Source organism: Electrona antarctica (assembly GCF_951216825.1).
Source record: "Electrona antarctica genome assembly, chromosome: 3".
Lineage (NCBI taxonomy): Eukaryota > Metazoa > Chordata > Actinopteri > Myctophiformes > Myctophidae > Electrona > Electrona antarctica.
Window position 1 is genome coordinate 44,646,431 of NC_136808.1, and position 20,646 is coordinate 44,667,076.

The 20,646-nt window shown below is 45.2% G+C and overlaps 1 protein-coding gene across 1 annotated transcript; it reads right to left on the reverse strand.

Annotated features, from left to right (window-relative positions):
• Positions 1–951: 951 nt before the first annotated feature.
• On the reverse strand, positions 952–19,191 carry cenpq (centromere protein Q). Its single transcript, XM_079497299.1, has 8 exons — positions 18,879–19,191; positions 17,568–17,622; positions 15,927–16,032; positions 13,545–13,613; positions 13,293–13,422; positions 12,578–12,697; positions 1,484–1,561; positions 952–1,223 (listed from the first exon to the last, which is right to left on the reverse strand). Exons 1-8 carry the CDS (start codon positions 18,993–18,995, stop codon positions 1,068–1,070), a joined length of 831 nt encoding a protein of 276 aa, XP_079353425.1. The 5' UTR covers positions 18,996–19,191; the 3' UTR covers positions 952–1,067.
• Positions 19,192–20,646: the final 1,455 nt, after the last annotated feature.

Below are 20,646 nucleotides of genomic sequence, written 5' to 3' on the forward strand. Positions count from 1 at the left end.
TTAAGTTGAAAAAAATAAAAAATAAATGTAGTTCAATTTGAGCATTTCAAAATAGTGGTCCAGTCTAAGCAACAGTCCCTTGCTGAACCTAACTATCCAAAGACGACTCACTTCTAAGGACATCTGTGGAGTCTCGCAGATCCATCTCTAGATTTTACAAGGGCCTTTTAGAATCACCGAAAATATTAAGAAAATGGGAACAGGACCTCTCACTCCAGATAAGTCCAGAAGATTGGTCCTATATATGTATAAAATATATACTTGATCCTATAACCTTCGTCACAAGTTATCGCAAATTCAAAATTATACATACAGTTTATTACACGCCAGAGAAGCTCCATAAGATGAACAGTGAGATGTCTTTTCTCTGCTGGAGGTGTAAAAAACAGAGGGATTACGTTATACTATACTGTAGCTATTGAAAAATAGCAGAAGATAGCAACACAGAGTTCCGCGCTACGAGCTTGTAGATCTGCTATTTTTGAAAAATCGTGAAAATGTGGCGCAAATCTTCGAATATATATTCTTTCAGAGCGAACGTTTTAATAGCTTATCATGTGAAGCCAAATGAGCACTCCCTTCTAGTCCTCCCCAACCCTCCTAGGAAAAAACATTGCTTTAACCTATTTTGGGCGGGAACCCCTTTTGGTGTTAGCATTATGTTATGCTTTAGCTATTGAAAAATAGCAGATCTACAAGCTCATAGCGCGCCACCGAGTGGCCCGCTACGAGCTTGTAGGTCTGCTATTTTTGAAAAATCGAAGAACGACTGACATAGAAACATAGCTTTTTCAGAAAACTGTCAGGATGTAGAAGACATTTTTAGAATCTGATCTCAGTGTAAAGTGTTGACTGATTTGAAAAGTCATGATGAAAATTGACTGAAGCCGTTATGTATGAACCTAAAACATCCATGACTTAACCACACAATGTTTAGCCAAGTTATTCAGGTTATGTTTGGTAACATTTTAATGACTTCAGAGAAAATATAAACAGATGGATAATAAATCCATTCATAGAAATATGGTCTATAAAGGCAGTCCAAATTAACTCCAGTATATGGCTTGCTAAACGCTACCGATCATCAACTGATCAGCATGTTTGTGCGCATGAATCAGCAAAGCCTGAGCATCCTGGAGCTGAGCTGATTTCAGGAGAATTCCTCCCAATCGGCGAGCAGTGGTCAGCGATTCTGCGTTTGGTATCATTCTCATCATCTGCTCCTAAGTGAGACAATAGCATGCAATACTACTGTATTATTTCTTGCAACCAATTATTTGTAAAAGCAGCAACTATTATGAAATATAATATTTCATAATGATATTGCATTAGTGAGAACTCTTCCTCTCAGAAGGAAGTGTCTGACCAGCTATTTTAACCACATCCTGTTCACAGGATGTGGTTAAAAAAATCTATAGTGTAATCACTATTACTCTATAGTGATTACACTATAGAGTAAATGGGTGTGTTGTGCTCAAATCACCTGTAATGTTGCTTCATTGGGTTTGAGTGTTGGCAGAGAGGGCAGCTTGAGGATTCCTTGCTCTGGTATGTGGAATATCTGATGAAGAAAAAGAGCCATACAGAGGAGTATTGCACAGGTCAGCATGATTATAATGATGTCATAGTATTTCAACACGTTTGCCAAGTAATTTCCTGTTGCTACACTACAGAGACACATTTGTTTCCAGATGTTCCTAAGAACAGCCAGCCATGAAATCCCTTACACGTCCACACAGGCACACGCATCGATGTGAGCACAAGCTCAAACAGGAACGAACGCATTTAAATCAGTCTGAAGAAAGTGTTCCAGTGAAATCCACAGGAAGTAACGTTAAAGGTTACTTTAGTAACCACGGTTGTATATATAAATTGAACGAAATACCTTTCGTTTATGGGTAGGTTTCCTTCAAAACCTAGCTGCAGAACATTATTTTATGTACTCCCAGGACAGAAAATTCTAGAATTTTCGCTGTCCTGGGCTCTAAGGGTGACGTAGGAAGCCACGCCTATCCCGTATAGATACCTGCGTGGCTACGTCAGCCCTCATTCGGAACTTTTCTTCTGCTTTAGAGAACAGAAGGGCGTTCCACGAAAGGTATTTCGTTCAATTTATATATACAACCGTGGTTACTAAAGTAACCTTTAACGTTGTATTATATAGAAATTTCACGAAATACCTTTCGTTTATGGGACTTTATGAACTCCCGTGACCTGAACTTCCAGTGGGTCCCAGGTAAACCTTTTGGGAGGGGCTCGGACCCTTTTGGGTCCAGAACCTAGTCCTTGTGGAGGGCAGGAGGCAGCGCTATGCTGCCCTGATGCCTTACTGAGCAGCGGCCCCCAAGACCGCGTGCGCTAGCGAAGGCGCTGCCACATCTAGGTTATAGTATGTGGCGAAAGTCGAGGGTGTAGACCAGCTTGCTGCTGTGCAGACTTCCTGAATGGAGACACCCTTGTAGAGTGCCCAGGAAGCTGCCACACCTCTTGTGGAGTGGGCCCTCAGGGCTTGAGGGGAATCCACGCCTTGGCTAGTGTAGGCCAGACGGATGGCTTCCACTATCCAGTTAGAGATAGTGACCTTCGTGACGGGCTTTCCTTTGGTCCTGGCACCCCAGGACACAAAGAGTTGGCTTCCTTGTCTGAAGGGAGCCAGTCTATCCGCGTATATGCGTAAAGCTCTGACTGGGCAGAGGCAATTAAGCCTGCTGTCTTCGTCAGAGGAGAACGGCGGGGGATGGAAAGCCTGTAGGTTCACTGGCACACACACTGAGAGAGCATTTTTGGGAATGAAGGCGGGGTTTGCCTTTAGGGTGACCTTGGTCGACCCCTCATCGAACCTCATGCAGTCTGGAGAGATCGAGAGCGCATGTAGGTCGCTGACCCTTTTTGCTGTCGTGAGTGCGATCAGGAGAGCCACCTTCAGGGTTAGGAGCTTGAGGCTCACGGTTTGTAGTGGTTCAAAGGGTGCTGTAGCCAGCGCCTTTAGAACCAGGGACAAATCCCACGAGGGAACGAGGGATCTGCATGTCCTATGTTCCCTGCGTACACCCTTCATGAATTGTTTTACCAGCGGGTGCTTCCACACCGTCTGGTTATCAAAGCCTGGGTGGCAGGCAGAGATTGCCGCCAAATGGACCTTGACTGAGGAGAGGCCTAGACCGTTGTCTAGGAGCTCCTGCAGGAATGACAGGACGTCGATCACTGAGGCCTGGTAGGGGACTGTTTGGTCTGGTCTTCGTGAGCACCAATGCTCGAAGACGCGCCAGGCTGTGTCGTAACGGTCCCTTGTTGACTGGGCTCTGCCTTTCTGAATCGTTTCGATTACGTTCGGAGGTAGACCCACGGCAGTCAACATCACCCTTTGACGGGCCAGACCCATAGGTCTAGGTCCTGGGGGTGAGGGTGGAAGATCTCCCCCCTCGCTTGAGAGAGGAGATCCGCTCGAAGGGGAATTCTCCACGGCTGGTCGTAGAGGAGAGGGGTTATTTCCGACCTCCAGACCCCCCACGACGGGGCTATTAGGAGCACCTTCAGACCCTGAGTCCTCACTCTGTCCAGAGTGGGGCTGATGAGGGATAGCGGGGGAAAGGCGTAGAGAAGGGTTTTGGGCCATTGGTGTGACAGAGCGTCTAGCCCCAACGTTGATGGTCCCCTGATTGCGAAGAAGAGGGGACACTTCGTGTTCTCCTCTGTGGCAAAGAGATCCACCTTGGATTTCCCAAACCTGCTCCAGACCTGGGCCACTGCATGAGGGTGTAGTGACCAGTCTGAGTAGCGGAGAGAAGACCTGGGACGTGACACGCTACTATTGAGAGGACGCGTGTGTTGCACCACAGGATCAGTTTCTGAGCCAGTTGATGAAGACGAGGGGACCTGAGTCCACCTTGTCTGTTGATGTAGCACATGGCCGTGGTGTTGTCTGTCCTGACTAGGACATGGCAACCCAGGATGCGCTGCTCGAAGTATTTCAGGGCGAGGAAGACTGCCATGAGCTCTAAGTAATTTATGTGAAGGGCACGTAGTGGCCCCAACCATAAACCTCTGGCTGTGAGTCCTTCCATCGTGGCTCCCCAGCCTGTCATGCTGGCGTCTGTAGTGATGACTTTCCTGATCAGAGGCTTTCCCATGGGGACGCCCTCTGAGAGGGTTTTCCTGTCTGACCACCATTGAAGGGCTAGTATGCATTGTGATGTTACTGTTACCTTCTGGTGCCGACGGTGCATTGGTACATGTAGAGAGCCTATCCATCGTTGGAAAGGTCTCATATGTAGCCTTGCTAGGCGGATTAAATAGACCGCAGAGGCCATTAACCCCGCCATCCGGAGGCATGCATGGAAAGGAATCGAGCGTCCCCTTTTGAATGACGCCACGCACTGCAGTGTTGCGTCTATTCTCTCTTGGCTCAGGCGGGCCGTGTAAGAGATTGAGTTCAGTGTTATGCCTATAAAGTCTATTGACTGTGTTGGCATAAGCATGCTCTTCTCGTGGTTTATTATAAACCCAAGCGAGTCGAGGTGGCTGAGCACACGATGTGTGTGCGACAGTGCTTCTCGTGGAGAGTCTGCAAGTAGGATCCAGTCGTCTACGTATGTAGCGAGACGGATCCCTTGCTGTCGGAGCGGAGCGATAGCTGCCGCGGTGCACTTTATGAAGACTCTGGGACTCAGTGACATTCCGAAGGGAAGGACTGTGTACTCGTACACTTTTCCTCTGAACCCGAAGCGCAGAAATTTTCTGTGCGGCGGGTAAATCGGAATGTGGAAATATGCGTCTTGCAGGTCTATCGACGTAAACCAGTCCCCTTCGCGAATTAGGCGTAGGAGGACTGGTGGAGTAAGCATTTTGAATCGCAGCTTTTTTAAGTGACGATTCAATGCCCTCAGGTCTAGAATGGGACGGAGTCCGCCCCCCTTTTTCTTTACCAAGAAATAGCGGGAGTAAAAACCGTTCATTGATTGGTCGAGGGCCACCTCTGTGATGGCGCCTTTCTGCATTAATGAATTGATTTCCTCTTGCAGAATGGCGGCCTTTTGCCCGCTCGCTTCTGAGAAAATAATTTTCCTGGAAGTGGGCGGTTTGGAGGCGAACTGTAGCCTGTATCCTGTCTGAATTGTACGGATTATCCACGGGGAAGCCCCGGATATCCGCCATTGTGACAGATGACGTGACAAAGGGTTCCCTGTGCTTGTCAGCGTGGTGCATGGCCTGCCTAGGGGAAGACTTACTTTGTGTGAAATGTCTCCCTCTAGTGAATTTTTTCGGTATTGAGTTTGGAAAAAATTGGCGTGGAGCTCTTGGCCTGTGACAGCTAAAGCTGTCACAGTGTGGGTTATCTTTCCCACTGGGCCTATGCCCTTCAGAGTTGGTTTTATTGTTTTTTGTGTTTTTTGTTTTCTTTATTGAACAACGTGGAAAAACATACACATGTGAATTGCACATAACAATTTTCGGGGTCTGTACAACGGTGCTCACAGCACTGTGTACAGGCCCCCTTAAGCGCTTCAGCGCAGGCTCTGAGGTGAGATCTGTGATCCCCACCTCTGGCCTTGAACTCTGAGTGTGGTGGGGAAGATGACCCGGCCCGGGCAGGTCATTTGCGCTTCCCCTGGCCTCGGCCTCTGGGAGCGCTCCTGGCCTTGTAGGGCGGCGGAGAGGTGCGGCGGTCTGCTCTGCCTCGGCCTGCAGGCTGTCGCTGTCTATCTCCGCTCCGGTCCTGGGACCTGGGTTTGTCATCGGTCTTGGCCTTCCAGGGTGCCTTCTTAGCCTTGGGGCGGCCTACCGGGGCGGCCTGGTTGGCCAGCGGTTCGAGCGCCTTCATCGTCTTGGTGGAGGACTCGAGCTGTTGGATGGTCTCTGACATCTTGGCCAGAGCGTCCTTAAACATACTGTCTGGGTGGATATTTCCAGCCACAAACTCTTTCTTTGTCTCCAGGGAGATGGCGCTGGTCTGATCGACCCAACGCCATCTCTCCTGGAGGATGGAACATGCCATTGCCTTGGCGTTGTGGAGAGTGGAGTCCCTCTGGAGGGTGGCCATCTCGTGATTCAGGCGGCGTAACTCGGCCAGGTCTTCTGGCAGTTCCGCTAGCTGGACTTTAATGGACTTCTGTCCCATCTCAATGAGGAGGCTCTTCATGGAACCCTGGAGAAGTGCTCCTGCATTGAGGGCCTTCGCCACGAATGACATGTGTGCATACTGCCACTTGTTCAGTTTTGAGGCTTCCCTCACGCTGCTGGACAGGAGCTGCGGTTCCTTTACGTGGTGATCCACTCTAGGAGCTGCAGGGTTGGCCAGGTAGGCCGCTATAGCCTTGTCCATAGCTGGCATGAAGTCTATGGCGAGGGTTTGTTTATCTGGTATGTCGTTGGGCCCCTTGGCGCTGGCCTTGGGAAAATCCACCTTCAGGAGGGGTTCGTCCCAGGCGTGCATCATGGCCTCCTCGAAGCCCTGTGCCATAGGGAGCTTCTGTCTTCTAGGTGCAGGGGGGGGGGCGGACTCATCAGTCCTGCCTTCCCATGGTAGTACCTTGACAGTTGACTTAGGCCATGTGTGGTTACAACGTGCACTAGCCTTCCTGTATATCTCATAAATATTGGAGTCATCCATGGGGGGTACAGGAGGCGGGGGGACAGGAGCCCTGGCTTGCTGGTGCTCCTGTATGTCCATGGCATCCAGGTCGTCGAAGGGGCGACGAGTGGTGCTGACGTAGTCCCCGGGGGAGAGGTCATCATGGCCATCTCGCTCGTCCGCGTAGGCCTCGTCCAGGACGTGGTAGTCCTGGAGTTGCTCCTGGAAGGAAGGGAGCTCGTCATCACGAAGCTCCCCTTCCTCCCTGGTAGTCCAATGCTCCCCACCGGGAGACATTGCGCGGTCTGGGGAAGGGTCCAGGCGGTCCACCATATAGCTGGGTGCAACGGCAGGCTGTCTGCGTCTAGCTGTATGTCTGGGCGGGCACTCAATGGTGGCCTGCACGACGTGTTGTCGAGCACGTGGAGCTGGGGAAGAGCGGCGCGGTGCGAAGGTATCCCTTGGCCTCGCGCCATGAGCCTCGTAATCAGTGGCCTCGTGAGCCCTGGTTGCAGAGGCTGAAGTAGCGTACCTGTCTCGGCTAGCGCCGGCAGGTGCTGCTCTTGAAGAAGAGGCTCCGGTTGGGGCTCTGTTGCCCGAGTAGTCGAGCCTCTGTCTCGGGGTAGCTCGTTGTCCCTCTCCGGTGACGCGGGGCCAAAGCCCCTTTGGCGGGACTTGTATGCGAGCTCGTCGCGGGGGAGGAGTGGGGCTCCTCTCTCGGAGTCCGTGGGCGGCAAAGTTGTCATAATACCTTTGGACACGTCCGAGCCTGTTGTTTAGGACGTCGTCGTCCATTTTCTCACAATGGAGGCAAACGGGACCGATTTCCTCCATGGACTCACGGGTGTGGGTGAGGCCGAGACAATACATGCACTCGTCATGCCCGTCTTTGCCCGACATCGTGTTCCCGCATCCCCAGGTGGAGCACGTCTTTTGTTTGGGGCCTTCTTGACAGTCGGCGGGCACCGGCTGTCCTCGATGGCGTCTTTCCCCGGGCTGGGTCTCCCTCGTCAGCGACATGGTTGCTTGTAGAGAGAGGAGTCCGAGTGCTTAACAGCCACAGGTTTATCTTCCTCGTGGCGTGTAATAGTAGACCACAGGCGTATCTGCCTAGTAGCGCTAAGCTAACTATGGATAGCTTTAAGCTAACAAACGCTAGCTTTAGCGAGAGAGAAAAAGAGGCGCGAGCTGTTTTTTCGACAAGCTAGCGTAGTTGCCTAGAAGTTGCCTAGAACTCACTTGTGTCGAAGTTCGGCTTTTTTTCTCGAGAAGTATCCTTCTGTTTGCTTCGAGAGTGTGCCAGAGATCTCACGGTCCTAAAGAATTAATCTCTCGGCCGAGTTTGCGAGATATATTACCCTGCACACACTGGAATGTTAAAGTTCGTTCTCGCAGCTTAGCAGAAGAAAAGTTGAATGAGGGCTGACGTAGCCACGCAGGTATCTATACGGGATAGGCGTGGCTTCCTACGTCACCCTTAGAGCCCAGGACAGCGAAAATTCTAGAATTTTCTGTCCTGGGAGTACATAAAATAATGTTCTGCAGCTAGGTTTTGAAGGAAACCTACCCATAAACGAAAGGTATTTCGTGAAATTTCTATATAATACAACCTGTAGTTGACCTATAATCACCACTTAAAGACAGCACTTCTATCTTTGGATTTATTTGATAAATAGTTTTATTTTATTTTTTATGGAGGGACAGACAGTAGGCTGACAGGAAATGGGGAGAAAGATGGGGGGAAGACATGCAGTAAAGGCCGTCGGGATCGGGAGTCGAACCCACGGCACACTGCCAGACTGGATTACCAGCCAAGGTGCCTGGACCACTGAGCCATGGCCCAGGCCGATAAATAGTCTTGGAAAATTAAATATTTTCAGTGAAGCTCCACAGTCCACACACCAGGATCGTGACAAATAAACTACCCAAAAATGTGCCTGCGGATATTGCGAGAAGCGTCCTCGCCCTTGCGTGCATCTGGTGCTGGGCGAGCACTGGCGCTTTGGCATGGGGGGGGGGGGGGGGGGGGGGGTCAGATCAACATATTGAATTACGTGTCTTGAGTGTGAAGAGTTTGAAGAGGTCAGATCAACATATGGAATGTCAGAACAAGAAGGACGGGTGGGGAGGGATCAACATATGGATTTTCAGAACAGGTCAGCTCATATATATGGAGATCTAAGGGTTTGAGGTTTGAGGTCAGATATAGAGTTGCTAGCCGGCTCCATATATGCAGATCTAGGTGATGATCCAGTCTTCTCCATGTATGGTTATCCAGGGTTAGATGAGGTCAGTGTCGTGATCTTCATATATGGAGATGGCCATATATGGTGGCGTGACGTGTCACGAGGCGTGGTGTCACAAGGTGTCACCATATATGGAGGCGTGACCATATATGGAGGTGTGATGTCACGAGGCTTGACCATTATGGAGGCGTGACGTGACACACGGAAATGCAGGTTTTCATAGTAAATGCAACCTATGGTCGCAATTAATCTTGTGATGCCTCATTCATCATGCAGGTCACTTTAATTTGCATGAAACATTCACCGAATTTCAGAAAATGTATATTTTGCATTCTGTGTGGATGTACTCATGACAAACACACACAAACATACATTTATTCTCCCTTTATTTGGCTGCTTTTTAGCTATGTATTAAATCAGTATTAAGCATTTTTAACTTTTCATTTTGCATACATGATTGACTAGTATCAGCGACGGCAGTTTGGATATTTCAATAAGCCCCTAATTAGTACTTAGTTACACCTGAATAAAACCCTTGGTAGGGCTAGTAAGGAACTAGTTAGTTACACAAGAACAGTTATGTTATTTCATTATCTTTATTTACCCAGGGTAGTAGCTGAGCACAATTGCTCATTTTCAACAACGCCCTGAACGTGGAAACACAGACAGACAGACACATTAAAACCTGAACAGTACAACCACAGTCTTAAGGGCCTTGCAAACATGAAGCGAGGAACGCAGGCGTTGTTGCCTGGATCAACACAGGTCTCCTCCAGGTCTGTTGAAGAGCTGCGCAACAACGCAAGCGTAAAAAGAAAAAAGCTAAACAGAATCCAGGTCTGGTGAGTCTGGTGTGCACGTAACGAGCACTCGCGCAACAAATTCACGGGACTTCGAGGAAAAACGCTCGGAGAAATCGCTCCCCGTTTGCCAGGCCCTTTATACTGTTAGCCACAAAGCAGTTGGGGTTCAGTGCCTTGTTTTGTTAATACAAAATGTTAAAGCTCTATATTCTGATAGTGATCATGTTTGTTCACTAACAGAGGTCTCTCCCCATCTCTTATGAACAGAAAATACATTTTCAGGGACACCAATTACACCAGTGACAATTTTACTGTTCCAGTTCCATTTTTTGTCTAATCACATCCAATTACACTATTTTATCCTGTATGTGTTCCTGAGATGAGTTATATCTTTCTCCCATTCATAAAGTCATAAAGTCTAAGCATAAGAGAGTAAATATTCTTGTGTAACTAGTTTCTTACTAGCCCCATACTGACCATTATGATGGATATTAACATAAGAATCATTGTTTTAATTGAGGTCTTATTACATAAAATTACTAACCATTAGTGAATATTACTTTGTTATAGGGTACACCTTTTGGAATGATAGAAGGGCACAATGGAAGTGCTTATATGCAGATTATGCACCCTAAATTGGTCACAAAGAAAAACTAGAAAAGGTGCACCTCGGGGCACAGGTCTCCACTAGGGTTGGGATTTGTTAGGATTTTAACGGTTCCGGATCCTAACGGTTCCCTTAACGGTTCCTAATATAATTTTTTCCCCCTTTTTTCTGACATATATTATGATTATATTATAACTAACCTAACCAAGTACTTAATAAACACAAATTCAATTATTGTATTTGCACTTTACAATTATGAGGTGGCACTATTATTTAAACTTCACCACCACCAGCTAGCCACCACGACAATATCATTGTTGCAATTTGTACTGTATATTAAATATACAGTACACATTGCAATAATGATATTGTTGTGGTGACAAATGTCTTTAATGTTCAGATTAATTTAATATGAAGGACCCCAGTTACCCTAATGGAAACAAGCCATGGTGCTTTCTTGGGTTATAAAATCCTCTTAGCAGACCTTGTATTGAACTGTAGGCTACGTTCCTGTGCTTTTTTCTGCAAACTGTTTATAAAGTAATCAATGTATGGAGGTATATATGCACCTAAAGGCTGGGCTCTCAACAGTAGCGCGATTAATTTAGAGCTAAATCAAAAGCAGTTGAGTTGCTTATAAGTTGTAAAAATAAATGCGGACAAATTTATTTAATTCATGGCTCTATAGTTGATTGATTTTGAGAGGTTTCCTCAATGTGGACGTGCAACTGGTGCAAGTTGCAACAACCTTTGCAGGAAACTATGGCATCGTATTTATTGCACTTTGCGTGCTCAGCCTCAGAGTCATTTCCCTCTCTGTTAACCACACTCGCTCCGCGGCGGTGACCGCTTGCTGAATGCACAGAACAGTGGTATCTGCCCCACTCACTCACTCATCGCAAAGTGCAATAAATGCGATGCCATAGTTTCCTGCAAAGGTTGTTTTGGGGGCAGAGGTTCATTGTTGGCATCCAGGGAGTGTGTGCAAAATTTGGCATCGACCACGTTAACGGTGCCGGAGATTAGCTGTTCACAGACGGACGGACGGAGTGCAAAACATACTCTCTCCTCATGCATTCGGCCTGGTGGAGACAATAAAGGAAGGAAACTGTTGCTGCCCAACATTATGCAAACTGTGTAAGGAAACTTGACTTTCAAAATATGTCTGCTTGTTAAAACATCTTGTCTAGTCATACTTCTGATGACCCCTGCTAAGTGGTTCCTGTTCTGTACATTTTGTCTTCTATTCCTGCTTCCCTTTGTTCTCCTACCAGGCAGCAGCTTTGGTGTTTAGTTGCATTTGGTTTTGCCTGATTTATGTTTACACCTGTCCAATAGTACATTACACTTTCACACATCCAAAAACACTCAGTCACTACACCACTCATACTACTAATATATGCAATGGTAAAAAAAAATGTTATTAGTTTAATACATTGGTTTTAGTTTCACTTTAAATATGTGGTTTCACATACGAAATAGCCTCACCTGGCCTACAGGGCACCACTCCATGGATTTGTCTATATACAGTACCATGCATCATAGTCAGAGCCATTGGCCGATTAAATATAAATATTCCAAGCTACCCTGGCCGGTTTTACAATTGTTATTACCGGTATACTTATTATTATTATTTGGATATTAAATAAAGTTACATAAAATGCACAGATTTACAACAAACAGGTTTTGATTAGCATACATTATGTGGCAAATCGTCACTGTGGTAATGTGGTGACACACACATTGCAGGAAAGTGACTTCCTTGGTCTCATGAAACAGTAAACATGAAAATAACCCAAACAAAGAGGCTTGCTATTACACTATGTAAAGGTTGAAGGCAGGGCTTAAAGCCAAAAACAATCCCAAGACTGAAAATGTTTTTTTGCAAATCTGCACTGATCTCATTAAATGACCCCTATGAGATCCTCAGGACTGAAATCAGTCCCCAGGACTGAGAACTTTAAGCCCTGGTTGAAGGAGATGCGAAGCCCGAAACACGCTGACCCTAGTTCATTTATACGCTTCATAGTAGTATGATGGTGGTACATAGCAAAGCAAGCAGATCTACAAGTCTACATAGTAGTATGATGGTGGTACATAGCACAGCAAGCAGATCTAAAGTCTACACCACAAGACACTGTGTAAACCTGCAGATACAGTATATGACTTGTCCATCCTGACTTCTTTCTGCTCTTTTTGGCAAGCAATGCCGCTGCATGATGAGTAGATAAATGATGCTTTAGGGAAATACGGATGGACGCAGGAAGCAACAAGGTAGCAATAAGTTGAGTGGAGCGCGCACACGCACCCCCCCCCCCCCCCCCCCCCCCTAGTGGAAAGCACACTGTACCTCTTTTGCCTTCTCCTCTTCATCCTCCAGCTGTTCTATCAAGTTACTACATTTGTGGTCCAGAGAAACCTTTTGCTCTTCCATCGTCTCCAAGGTGCTGATCACTGTCTCCAGACTCCTCTGGAAACACAGAGGTCACACAGAGGTCACCCATCAAACCAGACAACATGGAAACACAGAGGTCACACATCAAATCAGACAACATGGAAACACAGAGGTCACACATCAAACCAGACAACATGGAAACACAGAGGTCACACATCAAACCAGACAACATGGAAACACAGAGGTCACACATCAAACCAGACACCATTTCACAAGGAAATGTCTAAATGTTATGCATTTGTAATAGTGAGCACTGCAATGAATTTAATTAATAACAAATATTGTTATCTTAGGAACACTTTGTGCTACATTATTCATATGGCCAATATATTATAGCCAATTCCATATGGAATTGTGACAAGCAATTTCCTGTCACCATTTATCATGTAATTTCTACCCTTGTAAGCTACTATCACTAGTAAAATAATAAATAATACAACTTTTCAAATGTGCCTGATGGGAAATATATTAATCCTATTTTATCTTTGACTAAACTGTCACTTAACTTTTTACTTGTGATTGTAATATTAATGATGCCACTACTCAAATTCCCAGTTTTCAGTAAACCAATGGATTATTTGAACATTAGGAACATTTTTATGTCTCTCACCTCTAGTGAGCGCAGGTTACTCTTGTTAGCCAATGATGTTTTGGTTTGTTCCTGGTGCTGACGAGAAGAACAAGAAAAGTCACTTGGTTTCTGGATCGGGACTTTGAGCTGCTTACATTCAGCAAGAAACCTGGAATTTGGATAAAACCCAGCCAGCCAGGTTACTGACACACTCCCCACTTTACTCTCCAGAGAATAATTTGGAGTTACATGTAGCCGGAACGTGAAAAACATTGAGGTTGAGATTTTTACCGATTTTTCACCAAATTCAGATGTTTCTGGACTTCTTTCACATCAGTCTTCCTTGTGTAAAGGGCAGATCTGTGATAACGTGTCGGAACAGAGAGGAAGTTTATCATTAGTCTACAAAGCCATTTGACAGTATTTAAAAGGATCCCTGGCTAATAAGACAATTATGCCTTAAAACATTATACTTGCCCTCTTTAAAAAAAAGATTTTTTAAAAACACCATAATCATTTTATTTCTTTCATAAATAGAGAATATTTTATTCAATAGGAACTGCTCCCGTCGCAAGTTGATGATGTCATATGTCCATGTGTGGGCATTTTAGCCAGGGATCCTTTTAAGAAACTAAAAATCTAAATAGCATACCTATACAGACAAACATGCAAACAAGTAAGCAGCTTATGTATTCAAGGTCCCATATGGTCAAAATTACGTTTTCAGTATTCAGAGGGAATGATTAAACAATATGAAAATGATGTATCTTGTATGTGCGATAATTCCAGTTCAAGGGCAAACAAAAAAGTCTCTGTGTTTGGTAAAATTGGAGCTAGGTAGGGAGTTCACACTGTTGGCTGTTTGCCATGTTGCTACTGGCTGTCTGTGAAACAAGACAAACAACTTGAACCATACCCGAGTGGTAAAATGACCAGTTAAGTAACTACACTACTTATACTTAGTTCAAATCTTTGAACAACAACTGTTATTTTGTGAATCTACAGCCTCTGAAAAAAAGCTTCTAAAATTAGACCCTCCAGAAAAATACAATTATGCGAAATCAGCCAAATGGCGCAGATTATGCAGGGGAGAATTCCCGCATATTTCACAGCATAAAATAAAAAAGAAATGCATATTTAGCGAATTTCACAACTTTTCACATATTTTGCATTTCTCTTTTTTCCGCATATTTCACAACTTCCTGCAATTAGCCCTTTGCTAAATCCCACCCCAAAAAGCGATTGTCCAATGCCAATCAAAATAGTTTAGCAACTGTTGCTACTTGCTATGCAGGTCAAGCTTTCACCACCTCATAGCTGTCAATGTTATTTTGCATGGCTGTGTTGTTGAACATTTACACAGGGTCGTATCTGATACTGACCGCGGAGAGCAAAGGTCCGTTTCTCAGTGGATTTATCATCTATGAAGGTTAAATAACAAATTGAGCCCCCATGTACCTCGCAAAAATGCAGGGGGAAATTCATGAGAGGGCCCAAATCCATATGGCCACCATCAACAACCTGTTAACCCATTTTGGACTGAGGTCGATTAAAAAAAAAGGCTTCTAAATCCTAAAAGAAATCTGAAAAGCCCATGTTTCTATGTCAGTGGTGCTCAACCTTTTTCATGTCAAGGACTCCCAGAATTATCTTTATTGGGCCACGGACCCCCATCTCAAAATATGTAGTTCCAATATGTAGTTATATATTCAAAGATGTGAGCCACATTTTCACGACTTTTCAAAAATAGCAGACCTACAAGCTCGTAGCACGCCACTCGGTGGCGCGCTATGAGCTTGTAGATCTGCTATTTTTCAATAACTAAAGTATAACATTACACTTAAAACACCAAAAGGGGATCCCGCCCAAAATGGGTTAAGGCACAATAAGTCAAAATGACCTAAAATTCATTCTGCTTTAAGTAGAATGTGACATGTCAAACTAGGTGGTTTTCATGATTCTGAATCCATTCCAAGTATTAGTTTTGCACAAAATACACTCCTTGGGCTAAAAACGGCCATAGACGTCATGACAAATGTGATGATGTCAGCACATTTGAGCAAGTGGCCTCTTCGCTGCTAACGTGCCTATTGGGCAAGGAAGGGGTGGGGAGGGACTTAGCAAAGGGATAATTTCACAGCAGAAAATCACATTTTGAGTGCGGAAATATGATCATATTACACCCACCCTCCGTTCTCTCCACTGGCTCCCTATCAACTTCAGGACTGAATATAAGATCTCCCTACTTACACACCAGTGCATCTACGGAAATGCCTCCCCCTACCTCAAAGAACTCATCGCCCCTAAAACCGCCACTCGAAGCCTCCGCTCCTCCAACACCCATCTTCTCCCAGTCCCCCACACCAACCTCCGCACCATGGGCGACCGGGCCTTCTGCCACACAGCCCCATGTCTGTGGAACCCTCTCCCTACTCACCTGAGAGCACCACAGTCCACTGACTCCTTTAAAAATGGCTTAAGACCCACCGTTTTAAGAAAGCTTTTCCCTAAACATGTTTTACTGATTATGATGTTGCTTACGCTTCTTTTATTGCATTTTATTTCTTTTGCCATGCTTTTAACCTTTAACACATATACAAATATGTACTGTAACATGTAACAAATATATAAAATTATCAAATCAACATTTTCAGTGTAGGCCAGATCACTCACAGTATTGACATGTCCAGTATGTTGTCCAGAGCACTGACAGAGGATGCAGGCATTGGCTTCCATTGTTTCTGACCTGTTGACTTTCTAGGGGCTGATGGTGCATCCCCTAATGTTCAACATACAAATACATTACATTTATTATTCCGAACATACCAATGGAAATATTTCTGGGTAAATTCACTGTACATTGCATTACAAATCCTAAATGGATGTTCACATCTTGCACATGGTGGGTTAAACCAGTGATCCTTAATGGTTCATTAAGGATCACTGGGGGGACGGGACCCGGCCCCTCACTGGGGGCACTGGGGGGCCCGGGACCCGGCCCCTCACTGGGGGCACTGGGGGGGCGGGGCCCGGCCCCTCACTGGGGGGCCCGGGACCCGGCCCCTCACTGGGGGCACTGGGGGACCCGGCCCCTCACTGGGGGGGGCGGGGCCCGGCCCCTCACTGGGGGCACTGGGGGGCCCGGGACCCGGCCCAAGGTTGAGAACCACTGGGTTAAACTATATACCCATTTCCCCCACATTCTAGTTAGTTATTTGGATCTACAATATCCTCTATTGTTCCAATATGATGTCATGGACGCGTTATTATGTATCCCACCGCAGTTCTAGGAAAGCCCTGCTGTGATTGGCCAGTAGTCGTTGTGATTGACAGTTCTCGTTTTTGCGACCAGTCATTAGTCATACAACTACAACCTATCTCAAACCCTCACCCTAAACCTAACCTCCTACGGGGCAGCACACCTAAACCTAACCTTAACGCATGTCTAACACATGACTAGTCTAAACTAAGTATGCACCCCCCTAAACCTAACCCGAACGGCCTAACCTCAGTAAAACGATGCCTTCACGGGAGCCAATCAGACACATGGTGAGGCGGGTCTACCCTAGAACGTTGGTGGGATTCATAATCACGCGTCATGGACACTGGGTTCACTTACTTCCTGGACTACATGTTGTCACAGTAAGTCAGCCCTCCCCCTATCCACAAGGAGGAGCAGTGCACCAAATCTTTATGGGAATTATAGTCCAGGAAGTAAGTGAGCCCAGTGTCCATGACATCAGAGACACTGGGCTCACTGTTAAAATCTAAAAGATCTAAAACCACATATTACACACACAAAGACCCCCAGGAAAATGTTCTAAATCTTCTAAACGTTATTAACATGATGTTAATCATTATGTGTCCCTTTAAAAGTAGATCAGTTGCTTGCAGCTAGGGCTCATTGTGGGGGTTCCAAATGGACCAGTGACAGTGTGACACCCTTCTGTACTCTGAAATTAAAAAGGTTTGAGAAGCACTGACTGGTCTACTCCATCAGTAGGGTGTCGCATGCAAATAGGATATGGGCGACTGTGGCTCAGAAGGTAGAGCAGGTCGTCCAATGATCCATGGGTCGGCGGTTCGAATCCCGGCTCCTCCTGTCTACATGTCAAAGTGTCCTTGAGCAAGACACTGAACCCCAAATTGCTCCCGATGTGCTGGTTGGTACCTTGCATGGCTTCCGCCGCAATCGGTGTATGAATGTGTGTGTGAATGGGTGAATGTAATGTAATGTAAAGCGCCTTGGATAAAGGCGCTATATAAATGCACCATTTACCATATATTATTTTTGACAAGCAATGCTTTTCTCACCTTCTTTCTTATTTTTCTTTGTGGATTTGAGAGCACTGGGTCCTGGTTCCGAGTCCTGAAATCGACAAAAAGGTTAATGAATTTAAAAACATTTTTAAAACAGTTTTTTAATATTTAATATCATATTGTCTATATGTCCCTCAAACTTATTGTCTCCACCAGGCCGAAGGCATGGGGAGAGAGTATGTTTTGCACTTCGTCCGTCCGTCCGTCCGTCCGTCCGTCCGTCCGTCCGTCCTTCCTTCCTTCCTTCCTTCCGTCCGTCCGTCCGTTACCAGCTAATCTCCGCCACCGTTGGCCCGCTCCATGCCAAGCTTTGCACACACACTCCCTGGATGCCAACGACGAACCTCTGCCCCAAATATTCTTCAACGGCCTGTTATAGCGCTACCATGAGGCCGATTTAGGCAAAACACATTTCTGTAGATTACTCGTACAAATTTCATCCATACATCACACAATTTGGTATACACTATCTCCATAGTCATGTGATCAACACGGATCTGCACCATTTCCCATCTCCCATCCTGATTGGCTAAGATTGGCTTCCAAAGCTCACATGATTGGTCCGTTTCGAACAAAATGCCACAAATCACAAACACAGTGTGCAATTTCCGTTAAATTATACACGCACATTTCCACTAGGCTGAGGACGACATGCCACTAATTGTTTTCCAAATCAGCCTCATGGTGGCGCTATAACAGGCCAATTCCTGTTTTTAGCTATAACTGCATCAATCTGTATACAATTTATGTATGCACTCCCTAGGCCATGGAAAAACATTGTCCCTGCATCCCTCCACATCTGCCGGTTATAGCGCCACCATGAGGCCGATTTCTGCAAAACATATTGCTTATGTTAGTCGCACAGATTGAATCCAAATCTCACGCAAATCGGTACACATGATCTCTGTAGTCATGTGATCAAGACTAGTCTGTTGGATTTCTCAGATTATACACTGATTGGCTAACATTGCCTTCTAAAGTTTTCTCATCCAGAATTCTATCCTCATGCTATGAGTGATCTGGCTCTGCATTTCCTCTACAAAATGAAGAAAATTCTTGCAAAAACTAACAAAAAAACATGTTTATATTACTCCTAAACATTTTGCCAAACATCTCACACAGTCCTATCCTCCTGGTGGAGAGGAGACCTGTGCCCAGAAGGGCACTTTTTCTAGTTTCTAATGGTTTGAGCCTCAATCACCCTCTGATATAACCATGCATGCACACACCAGATATAACACACCAGATATCACACACACACACACACACACACACACACTCACTCTCACTCTCACTCTTTCTCACCCGGGGGGTCTCTGCGTTGTGTTGTTTGTGTTTCTGACTCTGAGTCTTCTTCTTGCTGGTGTTTTTCACGGTAGGCGGTTTGGACGAGACCCGTGCAGAGCCTCGAATGGGTTTCATGGCTGAACAAACTTGACTAACTAACGCTTGAAGCAAGATATGAAATCCAAACGATGCAACGAAGGGAGATTGTACGTGTTGTTATATTACATTACGAACGCACCATGATGTTATGTGGATGGTGATTGAACAACTTATCTTAAATTACTTCTCGCGGGAGACGTTTTGAAAATGACACCAACCGAGAGACGTGACGTCAGTGGTTTATGTTGTTCTTCCTGTGATAAAGGGGTTGGCGTCTAAAACCGTGCCTTACCGCCACCTGCTGCTGACAGGCAACAACAGCAACTATAGACCTGATATTGTGTATATACTAATACAATATACTAATATTGTGAAAATTGGCATTTTTTTCCCCCCCTCCGCGCCCATGTAAATAAATAAATAAAGTTGTATTTAATATGGGAACTTCTGGGTTCCGTGCTGTCTGTCTCCAACTAATCTGAGTTCCCAGAAGTGTTCAGCTTTTCGCAGTCTCCTCTCCAACCAACCAGTATGTGTGACACATGGAGCTGGATCGAATAGCTTTGCATTGTAATGAAAGACTTATCATTTCATATTCCACCAGAAATGTTTTTGATATCAATTAACATTTTGAGTTTTATACTTTTTAAGTCATTGTAGTTTTAGCATTGTGACTCCACTTCATTGTGATGAGTGTATTGAGAGGGTAGTGTTTGTTTCTGCAAAGAAAGTGTCAATGTTTCTGATACTTGATTTCCTAAGTGGGTCTGTTGAAATATAAATATTTGAGGAACTGTGGCAACATTGATTTCACAGAACTTGTTAGAAGCACTCTGTCATCCGTGCTTCTTTCCTTGAGGCAAACACACATTATATGATTCCTCTTTGCTTTGCCACTGGCGATGACAACAGAGCATTTAGTGGTCAACCTTCATTGATACTAGACATGTGTGTAGTGTGTACACATCCAGCCCAAATGGGTTCAAGAGCAGGTTAAAAACGTGTGACATCACAGGAATTATTTTAATTCCAGTATCAGTATTCAGAATATCGTATAGCATCGGTATACTGTATGAGTGATTGAGTGTGTCCCACATTTCATACAGAAAAAACAACAAAGCTAGACAGAGCCAGCCTACAGAACTATACCAGCCCTGCAAATATATTGAGTTTATTATAGCCTACCATTTTAATTTTTATTGACTGTTTATTCCTTATGGCTGAAAATTTGAATATTGTAAGTTTTCAAAAAGCAATTCATAAAAAAAGTGTATTATATTATTCCAGGTGACACATTATACGATACGTGTTGATGGTTTCCTATGAATGTGAAAAGACAGGCAGTTATGTGGAGAGTACATTCAATGTACTGTATGTGTAGGCTGGCTGTGCGTGTCCCATATTTTCTCTCAATTTCTAGTGTTAATTCCCCAGGTCCACTGCCAACATGCAGACATTAATCCACTCGGTGCCGCGCTATGAGCTTGTAGATCTGCTATTTTTCAACAGCTAAAGCATAACACAATGCTTAAAACACCAAAAGGGGTTCCCGCCAAGAATGGCTTAAAGAGCGCGTTTGACCTATACTTGACGGTGAAAACATTCAAACATCTTGCTTACCGTCTTCAATCCAGTGAAACACAAATGAGGCTCATAGTTGAATTTTGTTGTGCCACGATTATGAAAT